Source organism: Sciurus carolinensis, chromosome 2 (genome assembly GCF_902686445.1).
Source record: "Sciurus carolinensis chromosome 2, mSciCar1.2, whole genome shotgun sequence".
Taxonomy (NCBI): Eukaryota; Metazoa; Chordata; class Mammalia; order Rodentia; family Sciuridae; genus Sciurus; species Sciurus carolinensis.
This window is the reverse complement of record NC_062214.1, coordinates 60593192-60608862: the sequence shown is the minus strand read 5'-3', so window position 1 is coordinate 60608862 and position 15671 is coordinate 60593192. Positions and strand designations below refer to the sequence as shown.

The 15671-nt window shown below is 43.6% G+C and overlaps 1 protein-coding gene across 1 annotated transcript in view; it reads right to left on the bottom strand.

The window, feature by feature from the left end:
* Positions 1 to 1868: 1868 nt before the first annotated feature.
* St8sia2 (ST8 alpha-N-acetyl-neuraminide alpha-2,8-sialyltransferase 2) overlaps positions 1869 to 15671 on the bottom strand; it is a 66500-nt gene continuing 52697 nt past the window's right edge. Inside the window, exon 6 of the mRNA XM_047541121.1 lies at positions 1869 to 2461. Coding sequence (XP_047397077.1) covers positions 2176 to 2461 — 286 coding nt within the window. The 3' untranslated portion in view covers positions 1869 to 2175. The remainder of the gene's footprint in view (positions 2462 to 15671) is intronic.

Here is a 15671-nt window from a genome sequence, read left to right as displayed (position 1 = left end):
GGAACCTGCCTAAGTGGTTCTCTGAAAAGCTCTGGTCCCATAGACAGATCTCATGGCCAGCTCCAGGACTTGACATCTGGGCTCCCCTTGGGACTCACCCTGGAATTTTCTGGAATCTAAGGCCTTGGCTAGTCCAATGCTTTGGCTGGTAATTCCACCTGCTCCCCAGGGCACTGCAAACTTTAGAAATTAAATGTTCTTCTAGGGCCTTCGAGAACCTCAAGACAAAAGGCTCTGGAGACGAGTAAAATATGATACTAATTATTTCCACTGCTCATGAGGAGGCTGAACCACTCAGTTCCCACTGAGGCCGTTAGAGCTGTTGCCTTCTTAAATATTCATTTTATAATGCAAATCCCAAACCTCAGACTTCAAGCAACAACAAGAACAAAGGGAAAAAAATCAGGGATGTTTGGTGGACGTCCTGGTTTCAGGCTGGAGTGTCTGTATGTGGGTTAATGGTTCGGGTATCCTCCCACAGCTTCGTTCGCTTCCCATCAGCCATTCCTTGCCATTGATTAATTATGTCCAGTCTCATATGCTCGGGAGCAGATCTTGATTACTTTTCTTAACTCTCCTCACCTTTGAGATAATGGTTTTTTACTTATCTTTCAAATATGTTTTAAAACACTGTTATTTATCAGGCAAGGGAATACATCTAACAAATCGAGCTGACTAATGCTTCTCTACATGTGACCTGTGATTCGAGCCCCTAAATTATTGGCATCAAGCCCAGATTTCTCCAGGAGATTATGTCCAGCATTTGGCTTTGTGTTTTTATAAAAACAGAAGTCTTAAATAGGAATCTTAGCAAGGGAGAATCTTTGCAAGGGATTTTGCAAAATTCCACAATCATTGCCTCTCTGGGGAGATGGGTTAGTGGGTGTGAGGTGGACATTGGAACCTCTCCCTGCAAAGTCGAAAACCTTAGCATTGGGAGGTCTGTGAGGGTGAGTGTAACCTTCAGGATGGAAAAGTGGCAAGAAAGTGACATTGACACAGCCATTCTGGCTGCAGGTGTCCTGCAGAGAGCAGGATGCAGACAGCAAACAAAGAGAGCAGCTGCAAAGACATGGGGCTAGGGGCTTCACATTCTTTCAGGTCTCACACTTTGGGGCTCTGTGAGGCCCCCAGAAAGGCAATCATAAATATTTTATAAAGGATGACATTTATCTTGACAATGCCCTTTCCAATTTTTGTTGTGTCTCCCCTGGTGGCAGAAGGGACATTGATAGAGTCTCTTGTGTGACACTCTAAGAGGGTGAGATGGAGGCTAACCCAGCGGGCAAAATCCCACGGTCTCTTCCTTGGCAGACCTCGGTTGCTTTAAAAAACACCCAGCACAATGACCACATTTTGGACACTCTTCCTCCTTATTCTGAGGTGGAGCACACCCTTAGAAGTTCTCAATTTTTCACAAACGTGATTTTGAGCACTCTACTTCTTTAGGGTCATCTGCCTGCTCCATCTGAGGTTCTTGGTAGTTCTTGCTTAGCCAAAATATGGACTGTTCGTCATGTCTCCTTTAGCTTTCTCTCCATAGCTGTGGAGGCCTGTCGGGGACATGTGTCACCCATGGCTTGTCCCTTGGGCAATCAAACTCTAAGTTCATGGAACAAGGCCCTCAGCTCTGCTGTGGCCTCTGCTTGGCTTCTTTGTGCTCCTTTGCCCAGCTAAACTCTCCAACCGCTCCTCTATGAACAGCACGGCTTTAGACTGGGTCAATCTGTCCTCTCTGGGTCTTGGCTACCCAGAATCCACATATCCCAGAGGTCCAGGCAGCTGACAACAGGTGGCTCTCCATTCATCCACGAGCCCAAAGATCCTCCCAACCGAGGAGGCAGGTTGTCATCCAAAGTCATGGGACTGGCTTCTTTGCATGTCAAGTCCTTCCGCCCCCAAAGATGGACTGAGTTTCAATCTGGTTCAGGTGGGTTCTCCACACCTTCTTCCTGTGGCTTATCTGCCTAATGCTAGATGAACACCACACAGTTATAAATACTCAGGTCAATATATATATGCAGGTACAGATATATATATTCTGGTCACTGTTTTACACTTTAACAAAGGAAACCACTAGCCTGCTTGTTCTATTGTTTGTGCCACCCGACTCCCATCTGCCTGTGGTGTAGCCGGCAGGAAATGTGAGCCACTGAGTCTCAGGGGGTGCCCATCTTACGTGGCCCCGTCACATCGACCGACAGTCAGTTTCAATGCCCCCTGCTCGTGCAGGTTCTTGAGGGCCTTGAATTCCAAGGGCATGGTGTGTGGGCTAGCCTGGGAGGTGTAGCCATATTTGAGGCTGTCATAGTAGTGGTACTTGACAGGGTTCTGGTTCTGATCCAGTGGGAAGGGCCAGAAGCCATAGAGGTAGATCTGATTACAGAAACGTGTGGCCAGAGTGTACATCAAGAGGCCGGTGGTGGGTCTTTTAATGTGGACTTTGTTGGTCAGCCAGTATCTGAGGAAAAAAAAAAAAAGAAGAGGTAAAGAAATATGAATTTTTTTATCTGATATGTGGAAGTTAACCCATAATAAGGGGTGGGGGAGAAAAGTTTAGTGGAGTAGACAAAAGGGAAGGAAGGGAAGGGAGGGGAGATGAGCAAAGGAAAGAGTGGAATGAACAAAACTTTCCTATGTACATATATGAATACACCACAGTGAATCTCACCATTGTGTACATTCACAAGAAATTAATTAAAAAAAAACATAAATATAAGTAAATGGCAGAACATCAACAGAGGGAAGGGAGCCAGTGTGGGGAGAGGGAAGGGGAAGGAGAAATACTAGCTTCTGAATTAGAACAAGATATATTCCATGCTTGTACAGTTATGTCACAATGGATTCTATTGTCATGCATAACTAAAAAGAACAAATTGCAAAAGAAAAACAAAAAAAGAGAGAGAGAGAGAGAGAAACGTGAGTTTTTGAATCATCTATTCCAGGAAGAGGAAAATTTTATCCTGCCCAGAAGCCTGCCTCCTGTCACTCCAGGGACCAATCAAGTGATGGATCCCCAGCTGCCTTCTCAGAGGGCTGACACCATTGATCAAGCACTCAAACTGGGTGCTTCACACCCATGATTTTATGGTATCACAAAACAAGTGTGTCCTTAGTGCAGATGCAAAAATGGGTCTCAGATTTTAAAAGTGGCTTACCCAAGCTCACCCAGGTAAGCTGCCCACTTTGGCTTGAACTCAGGCCTGTCTACAGTTGCAAAGGGGGTTGGCAAACTTTTTCTATAAAGGGCCAGATGATAAATACTGAAGAGGCTGGGAGGAGGGAGGTCGGAAACTCAGACAGTTCTGTCGCTCACTATCTGTATGCCTTTGGGCCAGTCACTTCTCCCTGCTGGTCTTCATGTTTCCCACTGATGTAATGACGTGGTAAAGCCCAAATACCTCCAAGACACCCTCCAGCTTCTAACATTCCAAGACAACCTAGGAGTTTCTCCGACACAAGAACATGCCCATTCTGTTTGTCATCATTCTGTTTCTAGTTAAAACTTCTACCCTAGAGATTCACCCAAGGCTGAATCTCTGCAAAAGCAATGCTTATACCCTGGTGGGAAGACTTTCTTGACCACAAGTCCCTGACCACCGTGTCCCTGGACCAGATGTGGTCCACATTTTTCTGTCCTTGAACAACCTCCATGGAACCCCATCCCACAGTCTCCCATCTGCCACTGTAAGAAACATTTATTCCTCAACCAAAGTGAAGGTCAGTGCAGCTTCTGATTACAGTGTAGCCCAGAGATGTGCGTACTTCATAATCAAATGCTCCAATGAAATTCATGCCAGAAGTGAAAGTGTGCTTGACAAAAAACGTTTACATATTCTGAAAGATGGAACCATTTTGTATTGTTCATATATTTTTAACTAAAGTGTTGGGGTGAGTGGGGAGGAGCAGGTGTCCCAAAAGCCCAAATATGCTTTTATTTTCCAAAATGGTTCCCTCTGCAGTTCATAAAAGGGAGACTCCAAAATATTCCAGTGTTAATCTTAAATCCTTTTTGTTTTTCTTTTTGCTTAATTTTTTAGAGGAAGCATTAGCCACTTTTGAATCAGATGAGGTTTAGGATTCCTAATAATCCATGTAATACTAGATTAAATAAAATGTGCTTCGAGGATCCCCACACTCACCCCTCCAACTCAACAGTGAGAGCCTCCTAGGTGACTGCTTAGACAACTACGGTTGTTCCATAATCCTGTCACTTGGAGACCACTTTCTCGTACTTCCTCTTATTTTATCCTAAGTCAAAAAATCCCTAGTGTCTGGATTTTCTGGCAGGGAATCAGATGGAAGGACATAGGCCGAAAACAGGACAAAGACTCTGGTAACCATAAACATGAAGAAATTGAAAAATAACAGGAGCGAGTGTTTGTGGGCATATTGCAGATCTCATCATTTCTTCCCTGCACCAATGAGAAGTCACTATGGAGAGAGCCCACCACTGCCATGCACCCTCGGCTAGTAGTCCTCTGAATATTTCTCTCTGAAACTTCTCCCTGATCCAGGAGTAATCCAAGTATCATAGTGCAAACACAACCTCGGCACGACCTAGCCCCCTCCCCCTCCAGTGTTACCCCTCCTCACACTGCACCGGCCTTCCCAGCAGCATGGCACAGCTCCCCAGGACACTATGACACAGCACCTCCTCCTCTCAAGAATCACAGTGAGACTCCTTTGTTCTTTTCCCTGGTCTCTGGGCTGTACTAAGTGTGCCTCTCTGGGCACCTGCTGTCACCTGTGTACCAGTCTCTCCCTGGACTTGTGGTCTCATGGGGCTGTAATATGCATGCATGTTTTCCCTGCTGTACTGTGAGCTCCTGGCAGGTTGTCTGTCTTGCTGTCTCTGTGCTAAGGGGCCCACGATGGCTGAAGAAGCAAATGGTCATTTGGAGGTTTCTCCTGGCCTCCCCACTCCAGGAGGAGGGATGAGCCAAGCTCCAAGGTCATGCTTGGTGTTGGGTTGATGGGGTATCTGGTATCATCTGGCTCAACATCAGACAAGGGAACTTTTCCAGGACCCTGAGGTTGGGGCACTCCTGGCCAGGTGGAAAATGGTGCATTCTCAAATAATTTCCAAAATGTTAGAAGAACTGATTGTAGTAGGTGGGTGTTTTCAGATGTCTACATTGGGAGTACATTTTTGTATAACTGCCCCACAGAGCGACTCTGCTCTGAGTTCTAGGAAAGTTTTTAATTCCTGGTTTGAAAGACCCACTTCATGCCTATTTCTCCCTCTCCAGACTTTCCTAACTATACTTCATGATGACTCCCCTCCCTCCCTGTCACTCTCCTGAGGTCTGCTCCTACCTCAGAAGCCATCTCTCAGCATCTTACTCTTACCCAGTACTTCACAGTACTGGTGTGTATACCATAGACAGAGGCTCCAGGAAGTACATAAGAATTGATTCCCAGTTCATATATTTTCTCCCTTGTGATTCAGCCTTCACAGATACATGGGTAGCCAGGAACATGACTGGTCTAATGTGATAATGTTGGAACAGCCCCATGTGGTCATCTGCTTAGTCACCAGCTAACAATCAGGAGGTGCTGTGCTGGCTCCGGGAATGCTGGATGCGGAGGTTGGGGCACACTGTATTAGGAGCCCTTCCTTAAGCCACCTCAGCACTTGCATGCTCAATAGGCTAAGCTGAGCTTGGGAGAATCCTGGGGGACAAAGATAGGGAGAATGTAATGACGAGAATTCCAGAAGAGTAGCAGCTAATGTTTTGACCCTTGCACACATCCTGGCAAAGAGCTCCTCCAGCTTGCCTCACACACATTCGGTAATGGGAAGCTTGCCCCTCCTAAGCTAGTCCATTGCATTTTCAGATCAAGTGCAGAGGTTCTCAGCTTAGGCTGCACTGGATCACCTGAAGCTTTTAGAGATGCCTGGATCCCACTCCCTGGTAGAGTTGGAGCACTGGGATTTTCGCAGCCTTCCACTGAAATTCAAATGTACAGCTAAGAATTCCTGCTTTGACTGGCAGGTGATTCTACCTTGGCTTCTTTCAGTTCACAGAGAAAAATGCAGGAACCTGGGGTGATTCAGCTTAGATAAGTCATAGGCTTCCCAACCCCTGCTTCTTGGGTATATTTTCATGCTGTGTTGCATCCCCATAGGATGGGGGAGTGGTCAGGGTTGGGGTGAGATGGCTGCAGATGCAGCTCATGCTATCCAGTGACAGGTGAGCCAACAGCGGTGTCCCCACATGAATACTCACTGAGGCTCACTCCCTGAGCAAATCCAAACCCTAATACCTAGAATGCCAGACAACTGCCGTTCTAGGGATTTGTGGTTTGTTTACTTTCTGATAGTGGAGCCTTAGCAGGGTTAGGCTCTCAGAAATAAATTTCTTTTTGGGCCATCAACACTATATCCAGGAAGGGACAGAGAAAAATTTAATCAGTGACAAAACATCCAATTGGTTCAGAGGTGAATCTGAGGTGAAACAGATGAGTGCTGGGCTCTCCCCTGCATGCCTTTTTCCACATGTCCTTTTGGTGAACTCTCTCCTGTCCCCCCACCAAACTAAGCACATGCAGCCCATCTTCCTGGAAATATTCCCTTTGTTTCATCCTCTCTTCCCCAGCTCATTCTGATTGTTAACTACCCCTAGCTGATTACCAGAAGTTTTATCTCTACTTCTCTTAGTGTGCTTAATAACCTGGGCTGATAATTCATTACCACATGGGTTGTGGTCTCCTATGTGAAACTACTGTGATCTTCCCAAGAGTAGGAACCATGCCTTTGCAGGATTCAAAGACATTCCGCCCAGTGTGTGCTGCATCCAAAATTCTGTGGCAGAAACAGAAGCACTTGATGAATCCTCCATCATCTCCTCTCTGTATCATCTTCCAGCATCCTTGTAACTGAGCTGGGATCATGCAGTCTGCTCTGTCTTGAAGGCTGTGACAAGAGCAGGTTCTCTCAATTTGTCTTCCCCTGACCTGGAGAACTTTAAAGCCTTCTGCTAAGATGAGTTGGCTTAAGAAGGATGAATCCTAGATCCTCGAATCACCGATCAAAACAGAGCTCCCGACAATTCACATCACGCTTTGCGAGGGTGAGAAATAGATGGCTGTTGTGCTAAACCACTGGGGTTTAAGGGTTTGCTATTGTAGCATAGCCTAGAATTGATTATTGTGAGTTCTGTTGTACTCAGCAAACATTTGAATCAAATGGAATTGGGAAGACACAGAAAAGCAAAAGGAAGCTAGCAGGGCATGCAGTTTTTAACTGTGGCCACCGGGGACGGGAATAGAACGTCCATCCCCTCAGATCTGGTTCCACCCAGAATCACTAACTGGGAAAGGTTTTAACAGCAAATGAGGTTCCAGAATGAATCAAGAGCTCAGTGGCTGTCAGGAGAGGGACCACTTATTTCTTATTCTGCCTCTACGGGTAAACAAGAACTCCTGAGTGATGTCTGACAGGGACACAGGGGCGCCATTTAATGAGCAACTTGTAATAGAAGCTGACTGAGTTATGCAGGAACAAATCACTCTCGATTTCTTTTCTCTCTCCTCAGTCACTCTGGCCAATTTAGAGACTGTTTGTGTGGCTGACTTGTAGACTATTTCTTTCCTTAGGATAACAGCTGGGTGTTAAAACACAAACTAATTAATTTTGCCTTCCCAAATGAGGTTAGCTGGGTGTATCCGGAATGCTGTATTGACAATGCACCTTTAATATCCCAGTCTTGAGATTTTAATTAGAAGGCAAAGTAATCTCAAAGAAGGCAGTAATTATTTTTCAAATTGGCCACCCCAATTGCTGTGACGATTAAGCGCTGTATTTTATGAGCATGGACAGCAATCAATGAGGATTGCCAAAACTATCTCCAGAACACATTCATCTATCTCCTTGGATTCCTGGGCTCAGTACATGGCAAGTGATTGCCACTGTTGGGGAAAGGGACCAAGAGGACTTCCTCCAAGAAGCTGAGAACACTGTGGGACAGAGTTTAGATATCCTTAAGGAATGGGAATGTCTCACAGGAGGTCACTCGGAGATGCTTTGTGCCAGCTCAGCAGCCTTCTCTCCGGTCTTCTGCCTAAGTAGCCTCAGGGTGGATCCAGGAGCTCTACAATCTATCGTGATCCTTTCCTTGGGAGCATAACTGAGGGCTCTGGTGTGCTATGGGATATCTCGGGATGAATCTACCCAGTTTATGGTGATGGAGAGCTGTGGCTTTATGTCTCAGAATCTGGAGTTGTTGTAAAGGGGTGGTGAAGCCATGGGGATATTGGAGGTTGATTTCTGATCCCCAAGTGTCCAGGCTCACTTATGCCAATGCTCTCGCTCAAGCATACCAAATTACTCTCAGATATGACCATGCCATCCAAAGCTCCACAATGCCTCCAAGAGTTCATGAGATAAAATTCAAAGACATAAGCCAGGTTAGGGATGCCCTTGAGATCTGGGCCTGCAAATCTCTCCCACCACCTGGTGTGTACTGTCCCCAGTGCCCAAGGAGCTTCTTGGTTTATTCCAGGACACTTCCCCTATGCACTGGCTTAAAGTTCCTTTATATGGGCTCAACTATGGGAAGCTGAGACCTACAGGAAGCTCTGGGACCTCCCTGAATATTTTTTGTCCTGTGTGCTGTTCTTCCCCCTTTAAGGCATTCATCATGCTACACTCTAATTCATCGTTTGCTCATCTTTTCCTTCCCTACACTTCAAATTCTGTAAGAAAGTGAACTGACGACTGTTTCTGTATAACCTTAGATCCTGCATAGTGCATGCATGAAGCGGGTGCTTCACAGATCTTTAATGAAGCAATGAATAAAAACTGGCAAGCAGAGGCTGGTGGTTCACTCTGGGGGCATAGTTAGGAATCGTGAGCAAGCCCAGCTTTGTTCTGAACCCATCTAGTCAGCCACCAGAGCTGCACATGTGAAGGGCAGGCAGACACCATCCAGACAGCAAGTTGCCAAAACAAAGGAAGAACACATGATGCTGGTTCTTCTAGGGTATCCCATTGCTACAGGGTGGGTGCCTCAACTGCTCACGCCCGTGTATCACTTCTGGCCCTTGAGGCCCAGCAGATGACCTCGAGACCATTTGTTGGGAGCTTAAACTTCTTGGTTGAATTCTGAAGTTTAAATTGATGCCACTACAAACAAGAAAATTGTAGTCAGCTTCATTCATAATCTGAGGAATCCAATTTCAAACAATGATCAGATCCTAGTCACTGGATTGGCAATGTTAACAAATGCTGATAATGCCTCTTTTGGAGAGGCGATAGGAAAACAGGTATTTTCAATAATCATAGATGAAAGTATAAATTGGTACCTATCTCTATGGAGGGTGATTTGGCACTACCTATCCCATCAACAATTCCTGTATCCACCTCTCCTTTTAACAAAGACACTTTTGAAGAGTAAGTCTCTAGAGGTACATATGTCTGAGGTGCCATCAAAAGAGTGAGTGATGCAACCTTGATTACACCAGCAAAGACTGGAAGCATCCTTAGCATCTTCCATGGCTTCCGCTTATGTAACCATGGTCCAGACACCTGGTGGACTGCTAGGCTGCTGAGTAGCATAGTGAGGTGGTGTGTGTCCGCCTGGAGTAATCTGCAGAATTTAGCAAGATCCAGTGTAAAACCTATTCCCTTATGGGTAAAAAGGGATATTTCTGGAAGAAAATATACAGAGAAAACTGGATTCACAGGTTGCATCTGTGGAGGAGGATAGAGGTGTGGGGTGAAACTTGCTTTTGACTATAAATTCTTTTATACAATTTGGATTTTTCTGTGCATTGCTATTTAAATACACAGTACACATCCATTAGAAATAAACAAATGCCAGTAGAGTCTATGCCTTTACACTACTGACATTGCTCCATTTCTTCTCCATGAAAGGCAAAATTAGTTCCCCTCATTCCCTGTTCAACGGAGCAGCCTGGGTCCAGCAAGAAGGGACCAGCCTTAGGATACACTCTCTGGACTGTGAGGGGCATGCCTGGAGGAAGCCCCGCCAGCCCGTGCTGCTCTCTTCCTTCATTCTTTGCACCTTGCTTATTCTCCCCTGGGCCTGCTCTCGGCCCCCAGGTTTCTGCTTCCATTGAGAGGCAGCAGGGCCTGCTCTACTGTTCTGTCCTCTCCAGTCCTAGCAGGAGGCAAGCTGAAACTGTGCCATCCTGAGGTGGAGGCTCAGCACTCCTGGTGCCCAATTAAGCACCAACTCACAGGCCTGTGTGCCCCAGGCCAGCAGGCTGCTGTCTTGCCAGAAGGGCGGTCCTCTTTGTGGGTCGCATCCTCCCTCCTTGTTGTAATTGAATTAGGGCCATTCACTACCAGCTGCTGACCGGTTTTCCATTTCCTGTGCCATTCCCAATTACCTTGCTGTCCTTCCCCTCTGTTGCTCTCCTGCTTTGCCAACAGTCATCCAGGGCATTGGGTCACTCTGCAGGCCAGGGGCCCCCTGGGAAAGCTGTTCAGGCTGGGGCCCACTAGGTACTGAGGCTGAGCACTGCCAGTCGCCAGGCTTTGCTCCAGGCTGTCCTGCTCTGCGCAGCGCCTCAGTCACTGCTTCCTGTGGGTTGGAATCTTGTAAGTGTCCTGGGAGGCAGAGACCTTCCTGGCACAGCTGTGTTGAATCAAAGCAGCCTGGAATAAGAAGGGAGCCACCTAACCACAGTGTTAAGGTTGAATCATGTCTCTGCCACTAGTTGAAATTCTAACTCCTAGAAGGTGACCTTAGAGATAGCATCTTCACAGAGGTAGTCAAGTTAAAATTAGATGGACTTCAGGGTAATGCAATTCAATCTGACTGATATCTTTGTTAGTGGCAAAGTTTGGTGACAGTTGGGCACATAGGGAGAATGCCATGAGAACAGGAAGATGGCCATCTACAGGTTATGGGGAGAAACCAAGGACAGATCCTTTCCTTAGAGCTCTCAGAAGGCACCAACACTGGGGATCCATTAATTTTGGGTTCCCAGTCTCCAGACTGTAAGACAGTATATTCCTGTACTTTAAGCACCCAGGCTGGTACTTTGTTATGGCTGTCCTAGCTTCCTAGTATACCAACTCTCTCCATATGACATGTATTTCCCTCTCCATGGCCCCATAAGGGGGACTCACTCCTGCCTGAGCATCTCCCAGTATGCTAAATTCACCACCTCTAAGAGATGCCACGCTTGCCTCAGAAGCTCTTATGTATTAGAATATTCTCATCAGTGTGCAGGCAGAATCTGGCTTCCAATAGATTTTCTCCCAAGCCTATTTCTACACCTGGAGATTCACAAGCCAAATCTATGAGTCCCTTAAGAGCAGGAATCATGTTTTCCTGATTTTTGTATTTCCCCAGCACAGAGTACCTTGGAGTCCTTAGACACCTAAGGAGTATTTGCTAAATAAAGGAAAATGGCTTTCATGCTCCTTGGAGACTTGTTCTCTCCACAAACCTTTCAACCTTCCAATTTCTCTACCACCATGGTTCCTTTCCAGCCTGGTGCCCAAAATTAAATGTGATTCTCCAAGTGGGATCTGACCAGACAGAGTAAAAAAAGAGCTTCCCTAACCTCCCTGATTCTTAAAGATGTTACAGGTCCATTGTTGCAATCTAAGGTCACATTATCCTTCAAATCCACCACACATCCATTGATGGTTGGTACTGTCATCCCTCTGTATTTGTATCATTGTTTTGAACCTAAGTATAGAATTTTTAATCTATCTATATTAAATTTCCTCCTGTTAGGTTGATAAGAATTTAGCTGAGACCCTGAATATTGAGAATTCCCCCAAAGCATTGCCATTGGTAAATATGCTAAGCAGATCATTGATACTCTCACTTAAGTCAATCAAAATTAGCCTAATAATGAGCATCCTTTGGGCATCAATGGTCATAGGTAGATCAATCTACCCATCAAGTACACAGGAAGGAGGTGTTGGTAGGAAGAATAGAGACCTCAGAAGCATATATATGTGGACTTGAATCCCAGCTCCTTCCTCCTCATCATCTGCATGACCCTGGGCAATGTCCTTAACTTTTCCAAATCTTAGTTTCCTTATGAGTGAAAAGGGGATGAAGCTGGAATATATCTTATGAGGTTGTTCTGAGAAGAAAGCTAACATTTGTCCCCTTCCCTTCCATGAATTGTCAATCAGGTCAGAGTTCTCAAGTTGCCCAAGAAATGCTTTGTCAAAATAACTGACTTATATCCAGATATAACATGACCACCCTATGCCACATGTATCTGTCTGCTACCCTTCTCACAGAGAGATACTAGGACAGTGTGCCCTGTATTTTCCAATGAGCACATTCTGCTTCCCCGTCTTTGTGTTCATGAGTCATTGGATTGATAACCTTTTGAAACTCTGGCTTGGAGTAACATCAAGCTCACTGGTGTCCATGGTTTCCTCACGTTTAGAAAATTGGAGCAAAGATTGACAGTCTCAGACTGCCCTTTTCCAGTGCTATACAATCAGGAGAAGATCATGACCAGTGGTTTAGTGGTCTTACTGAAGTTTGTCCCTGGGGTATTAACTGGTCTTGATTTTACTGATAGCAGTTATACTATAATTTATGCGAGGCATCAGAATAATTTGGAAAGTCTGTTGAAACAGATTGCTGGTCTCCACCCCAGAGTTTCTGATTCAGTAGGTCTGTGGTGGGCCTAAGAATCTGCAATTTCTAGCAAGTACCCAGGTCATGCTGATTCTGCTGGTTTTAGGTCAAACAGACCACAACACAATAATACTAGGCGATTTTAACACACCTCTCTCACTACTGGATAGATCTTCCAAACAAAAATTGAATTAAGAAACCAGAGTTCTCAATAACACAATCAACAATTTAGACTTAACAGACATATAGAATATACCATCCAACAAAGAACGAATACACTTTCTTCTCAGCAGCACATGGATCCTTCTCTAAAATAGACCATATTTATGCCACAAAGCTAATGTTAGCAAATACAAGAAGATAGAGACACTACCTTGTATTCTATCAGATCATAATGGATTAAAATGACAGAATAAAAAAACAGAAACTTCTCCAATACCTGGAGATTAAATAATACGCTATTATATGATGAATGGATAACAGAAGACATCAAGAGGGAAATAAAAAAAATTCTTAGAAGTAAATGAGAACAAAGACACATCATATCAAAATCTCTGGGACACTATGAAAGCAGTACTTAGAGGAAGATTTATTTCATGGAGCACATTCAACAAAAGAAGTAAAAATCAACAAAAAAACGACTTAACACTACAGCTCAAAGCCCTAGAAAAAGAAGAGCAGACCAACACCAAAAGTAGTAGAAGAGAGGAAATAGTTAAAATCAGAGCTGAAAGCAATGAAATTGAAACAAAAGAAACAATCGAAAAAATTAACAAAATAAATAGTTGGTTCTTCGAAAAAATAAACAAAATTGATAAACCCTTAGCCACACTAACAAAGAGAAAGAGAGAAAACTCAAATTACTAAAATTTGGAATGAACAAGAAAATATCACCACAGACACGGCTGAAATACAAAACATAATTAGAAGCTATTTTGAAAATCTATACTCCAACAAAATAGAAAACCTCGAAGACATCAACAAGTTTCTAGAGACATATGAATTACCTAAACTGAACCAGGAGGACATAAACAAGTTAAATAAATCAATTTCAAGCAATAAAATAGAAGAGGTTATCAAAAAGTCTAACAACAAAGAGAAGTCCGGGACCAGATGGGTTCTCAGCCGAGTTCTACAAAACTTTTAAAGAAGAGCTAATTCTAATACTCCTCAAAGTACTTCTATTCCATGAAATAGAAGAGGAGGGAACCCTCTCAAACTCATTCTATGAAGCCAATATCACCCTGATAACTAAACCAGACAGAGACACATCAAGGAAAGAAAATTTCAGACCAATATCCTTAATAAACATTGACGCAAAAATTCTCAACAAAATTTTATCAAATGGCATACAAAAAGATATTAAAAAGAAAGTGCACCACGATCAAGTGGGTTTTATCCCAGGGATGCAAGGCTGGTTCAACATCCGGAAATCAATAAATGTCATTCACCATATCAACAGACTTAAAGTCAAGAATCACATGATTATTTCAATAGATGCAGAAAAAGCATTCGATAAAATACAGCATCCCTTCATGCTCAAAACACTAGAAAAAATAGGGATAGTGGGAACATTCCTTAACATTGTAAAGGCCATCTACGCTAAGCCCATGGCCAATATCATTCTAAATGGTGAAAAGCTGAAAGCATTCCCCCTAAAAACTGGAACAAGGCAGGGATGCCCTCTTTCATCACTTCTATTCAACATCGTCCTTGAAACTCTAGCCAGAGCAATTAGACAAACCAAAGAAATTAAAGGATACGAATAGGAAAAGAAGAACTCAAAACTATTCCTGTTCGCTGATGACATGATTATATATTTAGAAGAACCTGGAAATTCCACCAGAAAACTTTTAGAACTCAAAAGTGAATTCAGTAAAGTAGCAGGTTACAAGATCAATGCTCATAAATCCAATGCATTTTTATACATAAATGATGAATCTTCAGAAAGAGAAGTTAGGAAAACTACTCCATTCACAATAGCCTCAAAAAAAATAAAATACTTGGGAATCAATCTCACAAAAGAGGTGAAAGACCTCTACAATGAGAACTACAGAACACTAAAGAAAGAAATTAAAGAAAATCTTAGAAGATGGAAAGATCTCCCATGTTCTTGGATAGGAAGAATTAATATTGTCAAAATGGCCATACTACCAAAAATGCTATACAGATTCAATGCAATTCCAATTAAGGAATTCTGATGTACCATTCAGAAATAGAGTAAGTAATTATGAAATTCATCTGGAAGAATAAGAAACCCAGAATAGCTAAAGCAATCCTTAGCAGAAAGAGTGAAGCAGCGGGTATTGCAATACCAGATCTTCAACTCTATTACAAAGCAATAGTAACAAAAACGGCATGGTATTGGTACCAAAATAGACAGGTAGATCAATGGTACAGAATAGAGGACATGGACACAAACCCAAATAAATACAATTTTCTCATACTAGACAAAGGGGCCAAAAATATGCAATGAAGAAAAGATAGCCTCTTCAACAAATGGTGCTGGGAAAACTGGAAATCCATAGGCAGCAGAATGAAATTAAACCCCTAACACTCACCCTGCACAAAACTCAACTCAAAATGGATCAAGGACCTCGGAATCAGACCAGAGACCCTTCATCTTATAGGAGAAAAAGTAGGTCCAAATCTTCAACATGTTGGCCTAGGATCAGACTTCCTTAACAGGACTCCCATAGCACAAGAAACAAAAGCAAGAATCAACAACTGGGATAGATTCAAACTAAAAAGCTTTCTCTCAGCAAAGGAAACTATTAGCAATGTGAAGAGAGAGCCTACAGAGTGGGAGAAAATCTTTGCCACTCATACTTCAGATAGAGCACTAATTTCCAGAATACATAAAGAACTCAAAAAACTCTACACCAAGAATACAAATAATCCAATCAACAAATGGGCTAAGGAAATGAACAGACACTTCACAGAAGAAGATGTACAAGCAATCAACAGATATATGAAAAAATGTTCAACGTCTCTAGTAATAAGAGAAATGCATATCAAAACTACCCTAAGATTCCATCTCACCCCAATTAGAATGGCGATTATCAAGAACACAAGCAACAA